Genomic DNA, 19378 nt, shown 5'->3' on the forward strand with positions numbered 1-19378 from the left:
AAAGATATGAAGACCATGCGATATTTTTACTAGGTGCCACATTCTCAATTCCAGATTTGTCCTGCAACTTGTCAGTCATTTCAGTTCATCCAGTCAACTTTGTAAACAAAGGCTATAAGCCAAGTTTGATATGAGAATTCAATTAACCAAAACTTAAAGTGATCTTCATTCCCTAAACAGGAAGCAGTAAAAAGAAAAATGCCACTACACACCTCTTTTAAAAAGTCAGCCAGGTGATGTGTATAAAATAGTCTTAAGTTTCAACCTCCCCAACAAGTTTTTGTTTAATATTAATCAAAATAAAGCTGCAATCTTCCCCATACAACGAAGGCAACTTAGAGACAGTGTGCAAGTCTTTTCATCGTAAGGGGAAGCTTTGCTGTAAAGGTCGTTTTCTAGTAAATTCCAAGTGCCCACTAAGAAAATGGCAAGGCTATGTCTCGTCACCTATTACCATCACTTAAAAATTGCTTTTTATGCAGAATTCTACGCGGTTGTGTTGCTTTTGGCCTGTTAAAGGCAAAGGAACATTATCTCTGGATTGCCAATAGTTTCTCCTTATTTGGCTAACATTGCGAGATCCCAATCGGACTACTATAAAACTTTAACATGCACAAAGCATCCATTTTGAGCAAAGTTTGTGACCAGCTTTCTTTTTTTTCCCACCCCCAAGAGAAAAATCAGAGCCTGGTCACCGTCTTTGGAAAGACGGGCCGTGTGTATGCTTCGCTTTCTGACCCCAGTGCGCGCACTCGGGCCCGGGGGCTCCGGGATCTCTGACTCTGCGGCAAACTCGCCGCCTCGTCTGCGAGACTCTTCGCCACGGTCCGCGCCCGCGGGGGGCGAGCCCCCGTGGACGCTTCCCTGCCCCGTCCCCTCCCTTCCAGCCCGTGCACATCAGCTAACGACACCCCATTTTACCCTCCCCGGTGACCAAGAGTAATACAGAAGCAAACAGGAAATCGTTCGCTCAGGGCACTCGGCTTCGGGCTCTTGATTACTATCATCACCACCACCATCATCATCACCAACATTGTCATTTGTAATCAGGTCCTAAAGACGCCAACAACTCCAATGCCCACATGGGAGCCAAAGCCGGCCCTCGGCCCCAGCGTCCCTAAGGCCCCGGGTTGGTCGTTTTCTTCAGCATCTCCCGCCCTCCAAGTGTATCGCTGCCACGGGGGCCCGGGCGCAACCACCGCACAGCCCTCCCGGTGCCGACCCCCAGGCCCCGACGCACGTCCACACATGGCCCTGGAGCCCCCAGCCGGCCACGGCCCCTTCCCCTCTGCCCCGGAAACCAGCCGGTTCCCAGCTCCACCACCAAATGGTCAGCAGGCGGCCTCGAGCCCCGGCGCCCTCCCTCCAGCGCGAGAAGCCGCCCCCTCGCCCCGCAGCGGGGCGTCTCCGGCCGCCCCCGGCCTCCGGAAGCCCCGAGCGGAGGGGAGGCCGCGGCGCGAGGCCGAGGCGGAGCCGCACGGCCAGAGAGCGGGCGGCGGGGCGCACAGACCTGGTGCAAGGCGGTGAGTCCGTCCACATTGGCGTAATTGATGTCGGCGCCGCGATGCAGCAGCTTGAGGACCTCGTCCGTGTCGCCGCTGGAACACGCAGCCAGGAAGACGGCGCCATCGTCGAACTTCACCTTGGTCTTCTGGCGCTTCACCACCGGAGGCTCGAGGTCCGTCTCGGAGCCGATCCAGCGCTTCAGCTGCTCGTTCCGCTTCTGCTTCGCGTCCGCCATCTTCATCCCCTCTCCTGCCGCCGGGTCTTCTTATCACGAGGGGGGGAAGGGGGAGGCGGAGAGGGAAGAGAGGGAAGGCAGGGGGGGTGTGACTGTTTCTATGAGTGCGGGCCGGAGGAGGGCTGGGAACCGGGAGGAGACGCTCGAGACTGCCAGTATCCCACAGAGCACTGGGGCGGCGCGCCCGGCCGCGCGGACCTCCCTTTCTACCGCCGAAGCCCTCCCGCCCCCCGCCGGCCACCCGTCACCCGCGGCCCGTCTAGCGTAACTTCGCGAGATCCGGACAGGGAGGCGCCCTGCGGCCAGTGCGCATGCGTCCTCGGCCCAGGAAGAGCGCTGCCGCGAACTGCGGCGGGGGCGGCCCGGCCCCCGGAGGGAAGCGGGTGTGGTCCGGTCCGCCCGGGCTGCGGGGCCTGGGACCAACCTGTGTGGGCGGAGCCAGGGCAGGGAGGTTGTCCTGCCGCTGAGGGTTCCTGAGGTTCCGGAGGCCGGCCGTCGGGCTGTGCGGCCGCTCTCTCCGGGGCAGTCCTGTCTCCGGGGCAGTCCCGGCTCGGCCGAGTCGGTTGCTCAGGGAGGATTGTCCTATGGGCTGCGTGATTTGAATAGAATGGAGGACAGGTTGTGAATTAGGCGTTTGCGATTTCTCTAAGGCACTCGGACGAACGCTCTTTTCAAAGTGGGGTCGGTGTACCGGAGGGGCTTGGGTGCTCGCCAGACCGGGGCCCAAGTGGCCGCCGGGTGACCAGGGTGGACCTGCGGTAATTGTGATTTCCTCCCAACCGCCGCTGGAGAAACGTCTTTCCTCGTACGCTTGCTTGTTGTTGTTGTTGTTGTTGCTGCTTTGTTTTGTTTTTTGGTTTTTTTTTTTTCTCTACGCGTGTTTCGGGTCCTCTTCCCTTTCCTTCCACAATTGACGCCTGTCGGCTACTACCCACTCGCCCAGTGCGGCTTTGTCAGTGGTTCTGACCTTTTAAGGGATTTCTGGTTCCTGCTCCATGGCTTTCTAAGGATGAGTAAAGGACCCGGCAGCTTCTCGAGTTCAAAAGGAATGTTAATATTACGCAATTAATTCAACCGGTGTTGGATACATACTTAGGAGCCAGTCATTGTTCTAACTAGGCGCTGTCGATAGAACGAGGACAATGACATAGTTAAGCCTCCCTTGAGGTCACGTGTTCAAAAAACGTTGTCATTTATAGTAATAAAAAAGGCTTTAATTTTGTCTTGATGACACACCTCCCCCCCCACACACAATATTGCTAACAAATACTAATGTCTTTTGAGCCATCCATTTGTAATCACCAACTGATAGTCTTGTAAACGTGCCACCGTTTTCATCCACTCTTTTTCAGTCACACATACAGCGGTACCATTGAATGGAACTTGAGGGATCACCGAGACTGAGTCCCCAAAGAATTAATTTTTTACTCAGCAGCAGGATTGGGAGTCCTTCAACCAATATTATGCACCTGTCATGGGTCAAGCATTGTTCTAAATGCTGCAGATGCAGCAATGAACAATTAAGCTTTTTCGTATTCTTCAGTAGACTACATTGCAGGCTATCATGTTAAGAAACAAAATGACAGTAGACTAGGAAACCACTTGCCTGAAAGACTGAATTTTCTGAACTGCAATGACTAGGATAGCAATAGAACCCAAGTTACCATAAAAATGTTTCCTCTGAAAATGTAGAAATAGAAAGTGAGACGTGCATAAAATGCACCAATGGTAATATCAGACCTTTGAATGATGATGGTGTTAGGTGATGAAGAATTCTGTCAGCACTAAAGTACGAAATTCCTATTCACTTAAAAAAAAAAAACTCCAGAATACAGCTCTTAGCATAAAAGATAGGACTTTGACGATTGCCTCGTCGGCTCCTCCATTACCTAGAAAAACTGACAGCTCCTCCTTACTCTTTCCCAAGAATGTTGTGGTTTATTTGGTAGTTCTTCAAAGGGCCCTGGAATATAGATTGGTATGTCAAGTTTTCATTGGAGCAAGAGTTTGGTGGGAAGTGTGCTATTTCAGATTCAAGCACTTCAGGATGTAAAATTAATAAAACAAAACAGTTTTTAAATAAAACATAAGTATCAGTTCCCAAAGGCTACCAGTCAAAACGTTTATCAAACAAAACAAAAACCCACCTGGGCTATTAATGTATGCAAGTTTCACTGAGTTTAGCTTTCCTTCCCCAGCTCTAAGGGTCTATGTTCATCTTATTGGAAGTACTCTTAAATGGCCAGCTGCTTGGGTTTTTACGGGAGGATTGTAAAACAAATGTTATTATTAAATTAATGATACTAAAGACCTGATTCCTGAGCAGGCAAAACTTTTTATTTAAAAAACAACACCACATTATCTTAATAGCCTAGTGAACTTAAAAATTGAAGCAGAAGAAGAAATTGAGAAATGCAAATATTTTCATTTCCTAATGGCCTCTAAGTAGATTGGGGTGTGAGGACACTTTTCAGCACCTTTCAGGCAAATTAATCCTTAAAATACAAGTGCAAATTAAACTGTATTAATTTGCTAATTGTTTTTCTTTGTTGCAGCACATCATTAATCATGTTGGGGTATTTACTTTACAGCCAGAAGGTTGTCAGAAAAGGATCTGCCCATGTCTTTTTCAAAGCTTAATTACACTATGGATATCCCCTACTAACCGTTAAGTTACTTGTTAATTATGATCAATTTGAAGACTTTTTAATTAAATCATAAATTTATTTTAAATGCTCATACCTACAAAGCTTAGATTTTTTTCTGTGCTCTCCATCTGATGTACCATCACCTAAAGTGTCCATCATAATATGGCACTATATTTACAGTCAAGTTTATTATTAGCTAAACAACTAGAGAATATAATACAAAAGCTTGTTTGAGGATGGCCTTAGCTTAGTACCAACCTATGCAATGTGGAGATTTATTTGTTTGTTTATTATTGAACCTAAACTTGAAAATATCTGATTTGATTATGTAGCAATATGAACACAGGATAAGAAAAGGAAAAATTTTAAGTCAACCCAAGGAAAAAAACAATAATTTGACAGTCTTTTGTCTAGTACAAGATTAGTTATTTGTAATTTGGTAAAAACCTTTTTTTACATGTAAAAAGAAGTTAGTCTCTGTTATGTTATAAGGAAAATAGTTAAGAACTCCTGGGATCTAAGATGTTTCTTTGCTTGTTTGATTGATAGCTCATTGCTTTGCTGACCGTTACAATCTTTATAAAATAATAATGAAGGTATATGTCATTAATACAAAATAATATACCAAATTTTTTTATAAACCAACTTTCTGTTCAGTGATTCTTTTCTTTTCCATTAACTTTTTTATACAGTTGGAAATGTATTTAAGTACAAAGTGTATATAAGATATTGATAAGTGCTTTTAAGTCATATATTTAAGTTCTCCTCATCCCTAATTCAAACCTTCTAATTAACATTTAAGACTGGAGACTAGAATAGTCAACAAGGCATTGGTCTTATCTCCTGTACTCTACTACATCTGGGCTAGGCTCTCTTACATTGTATAACGATTTCTTTCCAATGTTTTTTAGGAACCTGAAGAAAAATTTGTAATCTGCTAGCATTCTAAGATACTCAGTCCCACCCAAGTTGTTGACTGGAACCAACACTGACCCACCCTAAAATTACTTCAGACTCTACTTTTAGACCAATCCTGATTTCTGGATCATAGTATCGAACTCCTTTTCTTGCCCCTGGGTTACAAAGTCAGCCTCACTCCCCAGACCTAGTGGTTCCTTCCACAACTCTGAAATTCAGCGTGTTTTTGACTCTCCAGAGGAAATTCTCTGCCACATCTGGCTTCATCCCAAGAACTTAACTGTAGCAGTTGCTTGTGGCTGATATTCCCATGAAGCTCCCTGGTCCCCACAAACAGGGAATCAGATAAGTGTCTGGCAACAATCCCTAATACAAGCATGATGCTAAAGAGATGATAACTTGCCTCTAATGCACATGACCTTCAACCTGTGTTATTCAGTGTCAGAACATCATGTGGCCATCCATATGAATCCCTTAATTTAGTGTTTCCCAAACTGTCACAATTTTCGCCTGATCTAGGGAACACAAATATTATTAATTAACAAATGCTATTATCAATTAATAAATATTAACCTTTTAAAAAACTTAAATAGATTTTTAAAAATAGGTTTATTTTAAAAGGAAACATTATGTCTTTCATAAATAGAAAACATTTCCAATTGACATCAATAAAAGAAGGACTTTGAAAACAAATGTAATGAATACAAAACAGTGTTATTCTAGTTAGATACCCTATCAAGGATCTGAGCCCAAGGCCAGCTCTCAGTTTGTTAAAAAAAAGGAAGCTTGGTAAGGGTTGGACACATTAGCTTCAACCTGATATTTTTCTGCTTAATATAATCAGGAAGATTAAAGGGTACTGAAAAAAGAATAGCTTTTTTGCTGAGTGGCTTCCCTGGTATTTTAATATCCCATCTGTCTAAAATTACCTCATGTACCACCAGTCTACATGTCCCACACTTTGAAAAACACTGGCTGACTTTAATTACCATGTATAATAATTATTATAATTAATGTAGTGAAGGTTACAAGAAAGACCTTTGTGACACACCCACCTTGGCGCATCAAGGCAGGCCATTGGAAGGCCCATTTATATGAAAGTATGAGGTCTCAGAGAAAACATGAAGGCAACTTCACAACCAAGAGGGATCTGCCATGGCACTGAAATTGTAAGAACAACTAAAAGCGGCTCCAACATCTACAAGGAGAATTCTGGTGTATGAATTCCATCTCGGAACACTAGCATTTAGTCGAGGGATTCAACCAAATGTCATTCAACTCAAATCCTAGGAAAAGCTTCTAAATTCTTCCAGAGACGAGAGTGCAAAAACAGTAGGATACAACTGAGAAAAAATACATGCAGGGGTCACAGACACAGCATCACTGGTAAAGGCTATGCCCAGTTTTGGCAGGTGGAAATGCTATCAGCTTCATGTGGTTGTTTTAAGATTAAATGAATAATGTGTGTGAGGAAGAAAATGAAATTTTGTTTGTTTTCTTGTATTTGCTTCTTTTCCTTCCTCCATTTAAGCTGAGAGCAGCTCTGCTTCCTTGCCTCAGGGTATGTTTGCAGCAGGGAAGAAAGCAGAAGTTGCTTTCAAAACAGGTTCCTTCCTGGCTTGAAGTGGCCACCCCCAAATTTCTATTTAATAAGTTTAGGGCTAGCAATCTAGTTATGGTGTATCAAGTGGCTAGGGATTTATTGAAGCTACATTTGCAGAGTATTATCGATACAAACAGGAACATTTTCTACATTTGCTTTTATTCCCACTCTTAAAAATGTCAATTCATAATACATAATATTATTCGTACTTAGGATGGAGAAGGAGGAACCAAGCAGAGGAGTTCTTCAAAGCTATCCTTGGGTACTGCCATGGGAAATAAAGATTTCATTAAGAATAAAAAGTGATGTCTAGGCTAAAAGGATGAGAAAGAAGTCAGCGGGTCTCTAGAGCAGTGGGAATTTGTTCCTGGATCCCTGGAAGCGTCCCTAGAATGTGACAGGATTTCAGAGTGAATAGCTGAATGCTGCATTGGAGAGGCTGGAACTACCACTAGGCCGGGGACTACCACTAGAGATTCCCACTAGCCGAACATGGCTGGTGCTGTGGTCTGGAAGTTTGTGTGCCCCCAAAATGCCTATGTTGAAATTCTAATTCCCAAGGTGATAGTATTAGGAGGTAGGGCCTTTGAGAGGTGGTTAGGTCACATTAGTGCTCTTTTAAAAGAGGCTCCAGAAAGCTTCCTGTCTCCTTCCACCATGTGAGGACACAGTGACTCTGAGAAAGAGTACCATCTATGAACCAGGAAGGGAGCTCTCACCGGACACTGAATCTGCAAGTGCCTTGATCTTAAGACTTCCCAGCCTCCAGAACTGTGAGAAATGTTGCTTATAAACTGCCTCATTTATGATATTTTGTTATAGCAGTCAGAATGGACTAAAACACCTAGAATCTAGCAGTTTGGTAGACATGAGATGGATCAGGCAATACAGATTGATTGACACCTATATTTATCAATCATTCTAGGTTCTGGGGATAGAGGATGACTAAAACAAATGAAGTGCCTGCCTCCCACAAGCTTACATTCTAGTAGGGAGGGATATAAAATGAACCCCCTTTTTTTTTTTTAATTTTTGTAAGAGTTTGTTTGAGCCAAATTGACAACACATGAAAGGGGAGCAAGATATCAAATGTTCCTGAATATATTTTAAATCAATAAATAAATTCAGATAGTGTAGTGAAAAAAAATTAGGATGAGAGAAATAAAAGACAATGTGTGTGAAGTTACCGGCGGGGGACGTGGGGTAGGGAAGCATTACTTTAATTAGTTAATCAGTAAAGTTCTGCACTGAGGGAATATTCAGGTTTTGTGGTGTACGACATTTATACAGTTTGGGGGTCCTCTTTAAGAAAAGGAATATAAAATTACAAATACTCAAGTATAGGGTCTTGGAAAGGACCCATTCAGGTGAGAAACCCTGAAGTTTCACAGCAAATCTGCCCCTAGCTGGGACTTGAATGTCAAAAGAGATCATGCAGACAAGGATAAGTGTAGCCGTATTAGCTATGAGCAAATAGGGCTGATGACCACAGTAGCACCATGTACTATGATCTCAGAACTTGGCACACAATTCTGGTGAAGTGAAAGACCTCCAAGAATGACTGATATGGAGTTCTCTACTAGCCAGGTGTTAATGTTGAAATGAAGTTCTTTATAGAAAATTAGGAAACATGAGGAGTCTTTAAAGTGAGATTCATTCCCAGTACACATGTAAAGAGCCTTGCATATAGTTGACATATAGTTCATTTTCTATTGGTGCTGTAAGAAATTACCAGCCATGTAACACTTTATAGCAGTACCCATTTATTATCTCACAGTTCTGTAGCTCAGAAATCCGGGTCGGCTCAGCAGGGCTCTATGCTCAGGGTATTATCATAAGGCCACAGGCAAGGTGTCTGCTGGGCTGGGCTCTTATCTGGAAGATCTTGAGAACTCATTCAAGTTGCAGTTGCAGGACTGACGTCCCCATTTCCTTGGTGGTGGTGGACTGTGAGTCATTCTCAGCAGCTAGAAAGCTCTCTCTGTTTCATTACACATGGACCTTCTACCTTCAAAGCCAGCCACGCGTCCAATCCTCATACTTTGCTTCCTCTCTCTGACTTCCCCTTTTGCTTCCGTCCTGAGAGAGTAGTCTGCTTTTAAGAGTTGCTGAGATTAGATAATCTCCTTATTTTAAGGTCAATTGACCATATATCAGAGCCTAATAGCAGGAAAGGAACACATTTTGATGACATTCAGGACAACAAGGGTAATACGACAACAGCTCTGATGGCCATTCCAGAAAAAGAGTTCCAAAATTGCTGTGAAGGGTTCTGGCTTCGGTGCATAGTTTCCCAAGGAGAGTACTTCAAAGGTGACCATAGTGATATTCAGCAATGAGGGATGTAGCACTTTTTCTAGGATGAGTTCCCAAACTTAATTGTCAGATCTTCATAGTTAGTGGCTTTAAACAACACAAATTTTTAAATCATAGTTTCTGTGGGTGAGGAGTCTGGCACATTTTAGATGCATCCTCTGTTCATGTTTTTTTTGGGCTGAAATCAAGATGTTGTTGCCAGCTGCATCCTCAACTGAGGCTCGGGGTCCTTTTCCAAGATCACTGGTTGTTGGCAGCATTCAATTCCCTGTAGTTGTAGTCCCCATTTTCTTGCTGGCTATCAGCCGGAGGCTGCTGTCAGCTCCTAGAAGCTGCTTTCAGGTGCTGTCATGTGACCTCCTTAATAGGCAGCTCACAACACGGTGTCCACGCCAGTAGGAGATTCTCCTTCCAGGAAGAGCCCAGTCCCTTTTTAAAGAGCTTTCCCTATAAACTCAGGCCCACTCAGGATAATCTCCTTTTTAAAAATTTTGTTTTCCACATTTTAAAATTGAAAAGATTTTTAATTGTGTTAAAATATATATAACATAAAACTTACCAGTTTAAGTGTACAGTTTGTGGCATTAAGTACATTCGCATTGCTGTGCAACCATCACCACCATCCATCCACAGAACTTTTTCCATCTAGAAAAACTGAAACTCTGTACCCATTAAATAATAACTCCATCCCCTCACCTCTCAGTCCCTGGAAACCATCATTCTACTTTCTGTCTCTATGAATTTGACTACTCTGTGTACCTCACCTGAGAGGACTCATATAGCATTTATCCTTTTGTGACTGGCTTACTTCTCTTAATGTCCTCAAGGTCTTTCCATGTTGTAGAATGTGTCCGAATTTTTTTCCTTTTTTAAGGCTGAATAATAATCCATTGTATATGTATACCACATTTTATCCATTCATCTGCCAATGGAAACTTGGAATATTTCCAATTTTTATCTATTGTGAAAGATACTGCTATAAAAATGGGTGTACAGATATCTTTTGGTGCCTCTGCTTTAAACTCTTTGGATATATACTCAGAAGTGGAATTGCTGGATCATATGGCAATTCTATTTTTATTTTTTTGAAGAACCATCATACTGTTCTTCATAGCATCTGCACCATTTTACATTCCCACCAGCAGGAATGTCTACTTTAGATTAATTCAAAATCAACTGGTTTGGAACATTAATTACAACCTCAGAATTCCTTCACCTTTTTCCATATAATATAACCTAATCACAGGTGTGAAATTCATTGTATTCATAGTTCCTCCCAACACACCAGATGATTATACATATTAGGTACACCAGGGACAAGAACCTTTGGGGACATTTTAGAATTCTGCCTACCAGTTCCATAAGCAGAAAAGATATTTATGGAAAGAATGTTGAATGATTCCAAAATTAGTGGGAAGGCTGGAGAATGAACCTCAAAAATGAGCAGGAATAAAATATAAAGCAGACAACAACAAACATCGTCAAAATCACACAATACGAAAATTCTGATAGAGTAGCATTGTTGGTGCCACCACCACCAGATAGTAATTGTTATGACAACTGTGGTAACCAGCTTCAAGAGGGCCCCCAATAAACCCCACCTTGTGATATTCACACACTATGTAGTGCTCTGACTTTGTTCCTGTGTTGTTTTGTGACCAATAGCATACAGCACAAGTGATGACCTGTCAGTTCCAAGATTAGGTGCTAGAAGACACTGTGGCTTCAGTCTTTGTTGCTCTTTCACTCTCTAGAATCACTCACCCTGAGGGGCTGTCATGTGTGAAGACACTCAGGAAACTTGTGGAGAGACTTACATGGGGAGAAACTGAAGGGCCCGCTAAGTGAATGAGCCTTCTTAGAAGCCGATCATGCAGTCCCAATCACGCTTTCAGTTCTGGCTGCCAATGAACTAAGAATGGTTTCTACATCTTCAGAGGATATTAAGCAAAGACGGATATGGAAAAGAGATTATATGTACATGGAATATCTAAATTATTTACCATCTAGCTTTTACACATAAGGTTTTCTTACCCTTTTTCCACCATCACTGAGAACAATCATGAATTCTTCCTTCAGCTTTCCAACATTTTCTTCAAATTCAAGGTCCTTATCATGAATGTTCAATTGGTCAAGCTTAACTACTGCAGAATTGGAAGACAGAAGGTCTAACCCATGTAGCTTCTGCAGTGGGTGACATGGTCCTTTCTTCTAACAAGTTTCACAAAATGAGAATTGTCACCAATTAAAAGGTATTCAGATGTCAGAAAAATGGCATAACTCCATTTAAACCAATCGGGTTTGCTCTCCTTAGCATCTAGCTGACAAACTGGATTTGGCCAGATGATGGTGCCCTAAAATGACGGTAGCATTCTTATCATCCCCCACTTTGGTTCCTGTAATACTTATTTTTATAGATTTTCTTTCAATTTTGGACTACCCCGTATCCTTCCAATAAATTCATTTTTTTTTGCTTAAAACTAGAGGCAATTTCTGTGCTAGCAACAAAGAACCTATCTGGTAACAGTATTATTATTATTGTATGAAGAAGATCATCAGAGAAAGTTTTCAAGCTTGTGAATAACATTTTATTTCTCTAAGATATTTTGTTCCCTTAGAGGGAACAAAAGTTCTCACCAAGTGAGAACTTTTCCCCATAGGAAATATTTCATAACCACTTTTCACAAGCAAATGGCATCAAGATATATGTTTCTGAACACCGGCATAACGATGGGCAGAAAATTACATACTCATTATAAAACATAAGATTTAAAACTAAAGAATAAATATTCAGTAATTTCTTTCCTCAGATCTATAACTATTCCGGAACTTGTGTGTCAGAACCCAACTCCCTCTATTTTGTTAACTATCTCTTAAAATTAGTTTATATCATTAATTTATTCAGTTATTCATTCAACAAATATTTATGAGCACCTGTCACGTGCCAAGCCCAATATTAGTGCTACAGTTATAACCAGGTAAACATATATTCCCTACCATCAACAGCTTATGCGGGCAGTAACTCAATGCCACGATCAAACGTAGCACGATGAGTAGCAGAATAGCCTCCATTATGTGCCCTTGTGTTATCTATGATATATTTCTGCCAAATATGAATAACCTGAGTCTAACCAGGTCTTTCAGATCAAATATCATTTTATAAGAAATAAGGAGACTGGAAGAACATATTAAATGATACCATAAGAATTTAATCAGAAAAACACAGATGTAGGGTAGTTTACAGGACATTTGGCCTGGTCTCTTAAAAAAAATAAAATCAGTGTTGCAAAAAATTACACAAGTGAGGATGGTTTACATTAAAAGAGACTGAAAAACATAACCAAATTAAACATGTAAATTTTGGTTAGGTTCTGGTTTGAAAAAAGTTATAATTAATTATGGGAGAAAATTGAGTATAGATTGGTTTTCGGATTGATACGAGGAATTTTTGTTATTTGTGTTCTAAGATGTGGTAATAATGTTGTGATTATGGAATCTGTCCTTAATTTAGGGAGATGTATGTATAAAGTGTCATGATTTTGACAACATTTGTTTCAAATGGTTCAGCAAATTCTGCACAGCAAAAGAAACTATTGACAAAATAATGAGGCAACCAACTGAATGGGAGAAGATTTTCGCAAACAGTTCCTCTGATAAGGGGCTAATATCCAAAATATACAAGGAACTCATGAAACTCAACAACAAAAAAACAAACAACCCAATTGAAAAATGGACAGAGGACCTGAAGAGACATTTCTCCAAAGAGGATATACAAATGGCAAATAGACATATGAAAAAATGCTCAACATCGCTAATCATCAGAGAAATGCAAATGAAAACCACATTGAGATATCACCTCACCCCAGTCAGAATGGCTTTCATCAACAAAACAAATAGTAACAAGTGTTGGAGAGGCTGTGGAGAAAAAGGAACTCTCATACACTGTTGGTGGGAATGCAGACTGGTGCAGCCGCTATGGAAGGCAGTGTGGAGGTTCCTCAAGAAATTACGAATAGAATTACCATATGACCCAGCAATCGCTCTCCTGGGTATCTACCCCAAAAATATAAAAGCATTTCTCTATAGAGACACGTGTACGCCAATGTTCATTGCAGCTTTGTTTACGGTGGCCAAGACATGGAAACAACCAAAATGTCCTTCGATAGATGAATGGATAAAGAAGTTGTGGTACATATACACAATGGAATACTATTCGGCGTTAAGGAAAGATGATATAGGAACATTTGTGACAACATGGATGGATCTCGAGAGAATAATGCTAAGTGAAACAAGTCAGACAGAAAAAGCAGAGAACCCTATGATTTCACTGATATGTGGTATATAAACCAAAAAGAACAAGACAAACAAATGAGAAACAAAAACTCATAGACACAGACAATAATTTAGTGGTTACCAGAGGGTAAGGGGGTGGGGGGTGGGTGATGAGGGTAAAGGGGATCAAATATATGGTGATGGAAGGAGAACTGACTCTGGGTGGTGAACACACAATGGGATTTATAGACGATGTAATACAGAATTGTACACCTGAAATCTATGTAAATTTACTAACAATTGTCACCCTAATAAAATTAATTAAAAAAAAAAATTAAAAAAAAAATGGTTCAGCAAAATAAAAAAATAAATACAAACACATAAATAGATAAAGCAAACTGGCAAGATGTTAACAATTTCTGAATCTAGCTAATGGGTATTCAAGTGTTTATTATACTATTCTTTTGACTTTTCTGTTTGAAAATTTTCATAATAAAATGTTGAGAAGGAAAAAGATCCTATTGTGGTTTGTGGTTTTTAATGCCCAGAGGCATTTGGAAATGTGGATTGGGAGTATTTTCGGTTATCAAAATGACTGGGGAGCACTACTGTGATTTAGTGGGGAGGGAGGTGGCATGGATACTAAATAACTTGCAATATGAAGGATTTCTCCACACAACAATGAATTGCCGTTCTCAAAATGACAATATCTCCCTTATTGAGAAATCCTAAAAATAAACCAAAAACCTCTTCCAAATACATCCTCTCTTACCTCCGTATACAATTCTAGTGTTTATTCTTCAACCCACAAAAAATAATCAGATAATCTTTGTTCGTGGTTTCCACTTCCTCATTTTCTACTTATTCCTTACTTCACTCTAGTTTGGTTTCACAACCACCTTTCCTTAAAAACTGGTCTTATCAGGATGGTCACCAATGTTATTGCTAAATCCATGGACATTTTGAAATATTTGATACGATGAATACTTCCTCCTTCTTGAAAATCTCTCCTCATCTTCCATGATACCACTTTCTGCTGCTTTTCCTCCAAATTTTCTAACTGCTTTTAAGACTCCTCTCATACACTCCTTTTTCTCTACCTACATCTTATTTCACAGGATTTCATCTGTAGCCGTCTTTTCTTTTCCTTTTACAAGGTTTTTCTCAGATGCCACCCCCAAGACCAGATATTGCATCTAAGTTCCATACCTATTTATAAATTGTCTACTGACATGAAAAAATATTCAAGAGGAATATGTGGATTCTTGGGAATTAGAAAGTTGTCAGGTAGCATGTTTCTCCCTTTCTTTTTTCTCTTTTTATCTATTACTCTTTCTCTATACCTCTATTTCTCTACCTCCCTCTCCTTATGTCTTTTTCTCTATCTCTCACTTTCTGCCCAAATCTCAGTTTCTCTTTTCCTCACTGCTGCCTTAATTTTTCTCTCCTTCCATTTTTTTGTTTCCCTCTCTATATCCTTTCTTCCCCCTCTCTAAATCTTTCCATCTTGGCTTCCCCACTTCCTTCCCTTCTTTTTTTTCTCTTCGCTTCCCCCTCCCTTTCCTTTTGTATCTCTTTTTCTATTTTGCATCATCTTTCATCACTTCTTTTCTTCTTTACACTTCTTTTCTGAAAAGGTGTCTTCTGAAAAAGGTATCTTCTTTACACTTCTTTTCTGAAGGATGCCTTACTTTAAACTGAAAATATTATGAAGATTCTAAAGCCAATTTTAGGTCCCATCAATGTTTTCTGAAATACAAAACTTGTCAGAAGTCTGGAGATTATAGAAGGCTCAGCAATCTATGGCAGTATTGAGAAATTGGAGGACATAAAAGGCCTCAGAGTAGCTAATGTAAATGTCTCAAAGCCCCACGAGCTCCTGTCCTTTACGTGAGAGTTCCTACCTTTGCCTATCCAGGTTCTCATTCTTAGCCTGAAGGAAATTAGAGGAAAAAGTCAGAAGAGGGGTGCTGCTAAAGTCACATTCTTGGCAGTAAGTAACAGGAGGGACTTGAAAAGCAAAAGATTATATAGATTAAAAACTATAATAACAAAAAGCAGACAAAAGAACTGAAAAAATATAACCCAGTCAACGAAAGGGCAAACTGTTCTATACTCTTCAGTAATCTCGAAGAAATCTTTATCTAATAGTGGATATTATAATGAACTATGGAGAAAGTTTCAAATTTTGTTTAGATATTTAAGAAAGCAGAAACATGCTTTATGAATATTTTGGTAAAATGTTAAAAAGTGTGACCCTGCAAATGTAAGCTCTGGACATCAACAAAATTTAGATATAAGGAACATCACATTTTCAGATTATTTAAATTAAAAGTTAATTATATTTAATAAAGTCTGTTAGCTTTTTTTCCATGTTGCAGGAGAAAATATAATAAATTCATAAATTTAACTTTTGGCATAGTAGAGTCCAACAGATCCTAAGACACTAATGCCCATAAAATTAGAAATTTTAAATGATTAAAAAAAAGTACTGGAGGTCTGCATCAACCTCATCTTATGCATAAGCACGAAACTGTAGCTAAAAGACAAACTTCCTTCTGCCCAGAAATATAAGTTAGCAAGTTTTTACATTCCTTACTGGTTAATAGTAAAAATAGATCATGAAGGTTTGTTTTCATTCTTCAGTTAGTTCTAAGGTCCATTAAAGCAGACTTAATTTCTTCTATTCGCCTACATTATGAAGCACCATGTTTCTCAAGTTGTGCATGCTTGAAAAATGCTTATAATTGATTAACTGACATAGTCTAGTTTGCAAATGGGGCTGTAGCAAACATAATAGATTCTTTTCAAATGTACTACATACATGGACATGGCAATTATTTCTCCAAATGCTCCTCAGAGTTATTTTGAACAGTTTTTGTTTTCTGGTTATAAAGTTAATTTATTCTCATTACAAACTTAGCAGGAAATAATAAAAACATCAAGAAGAAAATGATGTCACATAATTCTATTACTCAGAGATCTGCTAAAATTTTGGCACATATTTTCCAGATTTTTTTCCCTTTGAATACATTCATGAATACACACATATTTGTTTGTTTCTTTTTTTGATGGAAGTGTAATTGACATATGTTAGTTTCAGGTGTACAACATAATGATTTGAGATATTTGTATATATTACAAAACAATCACCACAATAAGTCTAGTTAACATTTGTAACTACACATAATGATAGTTTTTTTCCTTATGAAGAGAACTACTAAGATTCACTCTCTTGGCAACTTTCAAATATGCAATACAGTGTTATTAACTATAGTTACCATGCTGTACATTACATCCCCATAGCCTGTTTATTTTAAAACTGGGAGTTTGTACTTTGATACATTTCTCCCATCCCTCAACCCCCACCTCTGGCAGCCACCAATCTGTTTTCTGCATCTATGAGACTATATATATATGTATTGCACATTTCACATATGAGTGAAATCATAAGATATCTGTCTTTCTCTGTCTGATTTATTTTACTTAGTATATTGTCCTCAAGTTCTATCCATGTTGTGACAAATGGCAAGATTTCATTTTTTTAATGACTGAATAATATTACATTGTGATATGTACAACACTTTCTTCATCCATTCATTCACTGATGGACACTTAGGTTGTTTCCATATCTTGGCTATTGTGAATAATGCTGCAATAAATATGGGTTCATATATCTTTTTGAGTTAATCTTTTCATTTTCTTTGGATAAATACCCAGCAGTGGAATTGCCAGATCATGTGGTAGTTCTATTTTTAACTTTTTGAGGAACTTCCACCCTGTTTTCTATAGTGGCTGCACCAATGTACATTCCCACCAACAGTGCATGAGGGTACCCTTTTCTCCACATCCTTGCCAACACTTGTTATCTCTTGTCTTTTTGATAACAGCCATTCTAACATGTGTGAGGTGATTTTGAATCATGGTGATTTTGAACAGGTTTATTTTTTAAAAAAACAGAAATGAGATCACTTTACACATACAGTTTAAGTACCATCTTTTTCATTTAGCCATGTATCATGGACATCTTCCCATGTCAATGAATATAGGTTTACAGTACATAAATGTCATTCTATACCCTGTATTTTATTAATCTTCTTTTGGTAATTTTTTCAGACATTTAAAACATTTTTTATTATAAAAAAAGACATAGTTGAACATTTTTGACTCATCTTTCTTAAGGAAAAATTCCTTGACATGAAATTGCATAACAGGAGTTGGAGCTCTCAGCATGATATCAGTATATACCGACTGATCATCAGACAATGTAACTGATGGATAGGGACACAACGATTGTTAAGCTAGTATGGAATGGCTAGTATTTTAACTATATGAAGCTATATTACACAAGTGTATTTTTAATGTACTTCTAAGTAGCTCTACTGACAATTTGAAATGGTTGTTTAGTAAGACAATTTTTGAGAATCTTTGTTGTAAGGTTTTGGGTAAACTCAACACATTGTTAACCATCAAAGTCTTGACATCAATGTCTGCCTTGGGGAAATACCAAACCACAGATGCTCCTGTGGTTGATATTAGCTGTGATGTGAACTGTGAATAATGTTCCCTACCAATGATAGCGTGATTCTTTATAACTGTAATTTGGTTATCGCATATCAGTGGAAGTGGTAAATTCATATTAAATCCTCTTCTGGTAACTCAGAGACCTTGAGCTTTTACCCTTCAGTGACTAACTCGTTAGCTGAGTTTTCGATGAACTCATAGTCAGACAAATTTATGAATTCTTAGAAGTATTATGTGAGGCAGTTAATATAACAAAGTGAATATATTAGCATGGTGTTTAGGAGAATGGATACGCTTTGCTATTTGACAGTTTGGGATGGACTCACACTGTTCTCTCTAGGAGAAGTAACAACTTTTTTAAGCCCTAGTTTTCTCATTTTAAAAATGGAGATGAAAATAATCTTCATTGTTGAGAGGGTCATATGAGACAATGGGAGGTGCCTATCATACGGTAAATGCTCAAAAAATATCAGTCTTCCTCCCTCATAATCCTAATGATGCTCCACATCCGGCAGGTACTAATTAATGTTGTTGAGACATGAGTGTTCAATCTCAACATATTAACAATCACCATTAAAAGTAATTCCATATTCACGTAGAGTTTTGTATAATTTTGTGTGTAGTCATAGAAATATGTAACACCAACTAATTTTATTGTTAGAAAGAAGCCTGAATTAGTGAAAAGTAGGAATTACAAAATTTATAATAAAGTAAAGATAGTTATATTACTTTTACATTTATTTAATCATTGCAAGTAAACTAAAAGGAGTGTTTTCAATAAGTTCTCTGAGGGAATACATTTTGTTATAGAGGTAAAGCTAGTGCTTTTTCACTACTAGATTGCTAGCAAGTTATTGTGTGTTACTCAAACTTCTTGACGTACCTGCACAAGTAATTTAAATCATTTTCTCCCCTGAAATCTCATTCTCTTCGAAAATTCTTTACTTACAGTTAAAGGCAAAATTTGTGAACATAGATTTTCAAAAGTACAGGTTGACTTACTGTGATTTTCCTCACTGTGTTTTTTTTCCCCTTTAAGTTAGCTCTATAAAGGAAAAATGGAGGAAAAATAACCTTTTCTTTGAGACCATTTAGAATTTAATTTCAAATGTAACATTGAAAGCAATGTAAGGTTTAAACTAAATCACTGTAAAACAATGTATTAGAGACCCTGGGGCAACTTCAATCTAATTCAACCAATAAATATTAAGCTCATATTATAAGTCCAGCATTGTGTTAGGAATACAAAGATGAATTTACTGTGGATACTAATGCTGGGAGGGAATTTAGAGGTAATTTAATACAAACCCCTTAATGGACAGAGGAAGAAATTAAGGCCTCTGAGAGATAAAGTGG

The 19378-nt window shown here is 39.2% G+C and overlaps 2 protein-coding genes across 5 annotated transcripts in view; both read right to left on the reverse strand.

The window, feature by feature from the left end:
• The window catches only part of PPP1R12A (protein phosphatase 1 regulatory subunit 12A), a 140235-nt gene extending 138141 nt beyond the window's left edge, over positions 1-2094 (reverse strand). For 3 of the 4 annotated variants that reach the window (XM_081058260.1, XM_081058261.1, XM_081058259.1), the window contains exon 1: positions 1511-2062. In XM_081058260.1, coding sequence (XP_080914386.1) covers positions 1511-1747 — 237 coding nt within the window. In that variant the 5' untranslated portion in view covers positions 1748-2062. Of the gene's footprint in view, positions 1-1510 lie in introns of all 4 variants that reach the window. The other variant, XM_081058258.1, reaches the window with a different exon arrangement.
• The window catches only part of LOC308501931 (uncharacterized protein), a gene marked incomplete at both ends in the record, with an annotated part of 29351 nt that continues 11920 nt past the window's right edge, over positions 1948-19378 (reverse strand). Inside the window, 4 exons of the mRNA XM_081058990.1 lie at positions 1948-2330; positions 2433-2689; positions 3348-3421; positions 11261-11437. Of these exons, the coding sequence (XP_080915116.1) occupies positions 1948-2330; positions 2433-2689; positions 3348-3421; positions 11261-11437 (891 nt within the window). The remainder of the gene's footprint in view (positions 2331-2432; positions 2690-3347; positions 3422-11260; positions 11438-19378) is intronic.

Source organism: Rhinolophus hipposideros (genome assembly GCF_964194185.1).
Source record: "Rhinolophus hipposideros genome assembly, chromosome: 9".
Taxonomy (NCBI): domain Eukaryota; kingdom Metazoa; phylum Chordata; class Mammalia; order Chiroptera; family Rhinolophidae; genus Rhinolophus; species Rhinolophus hipposideros.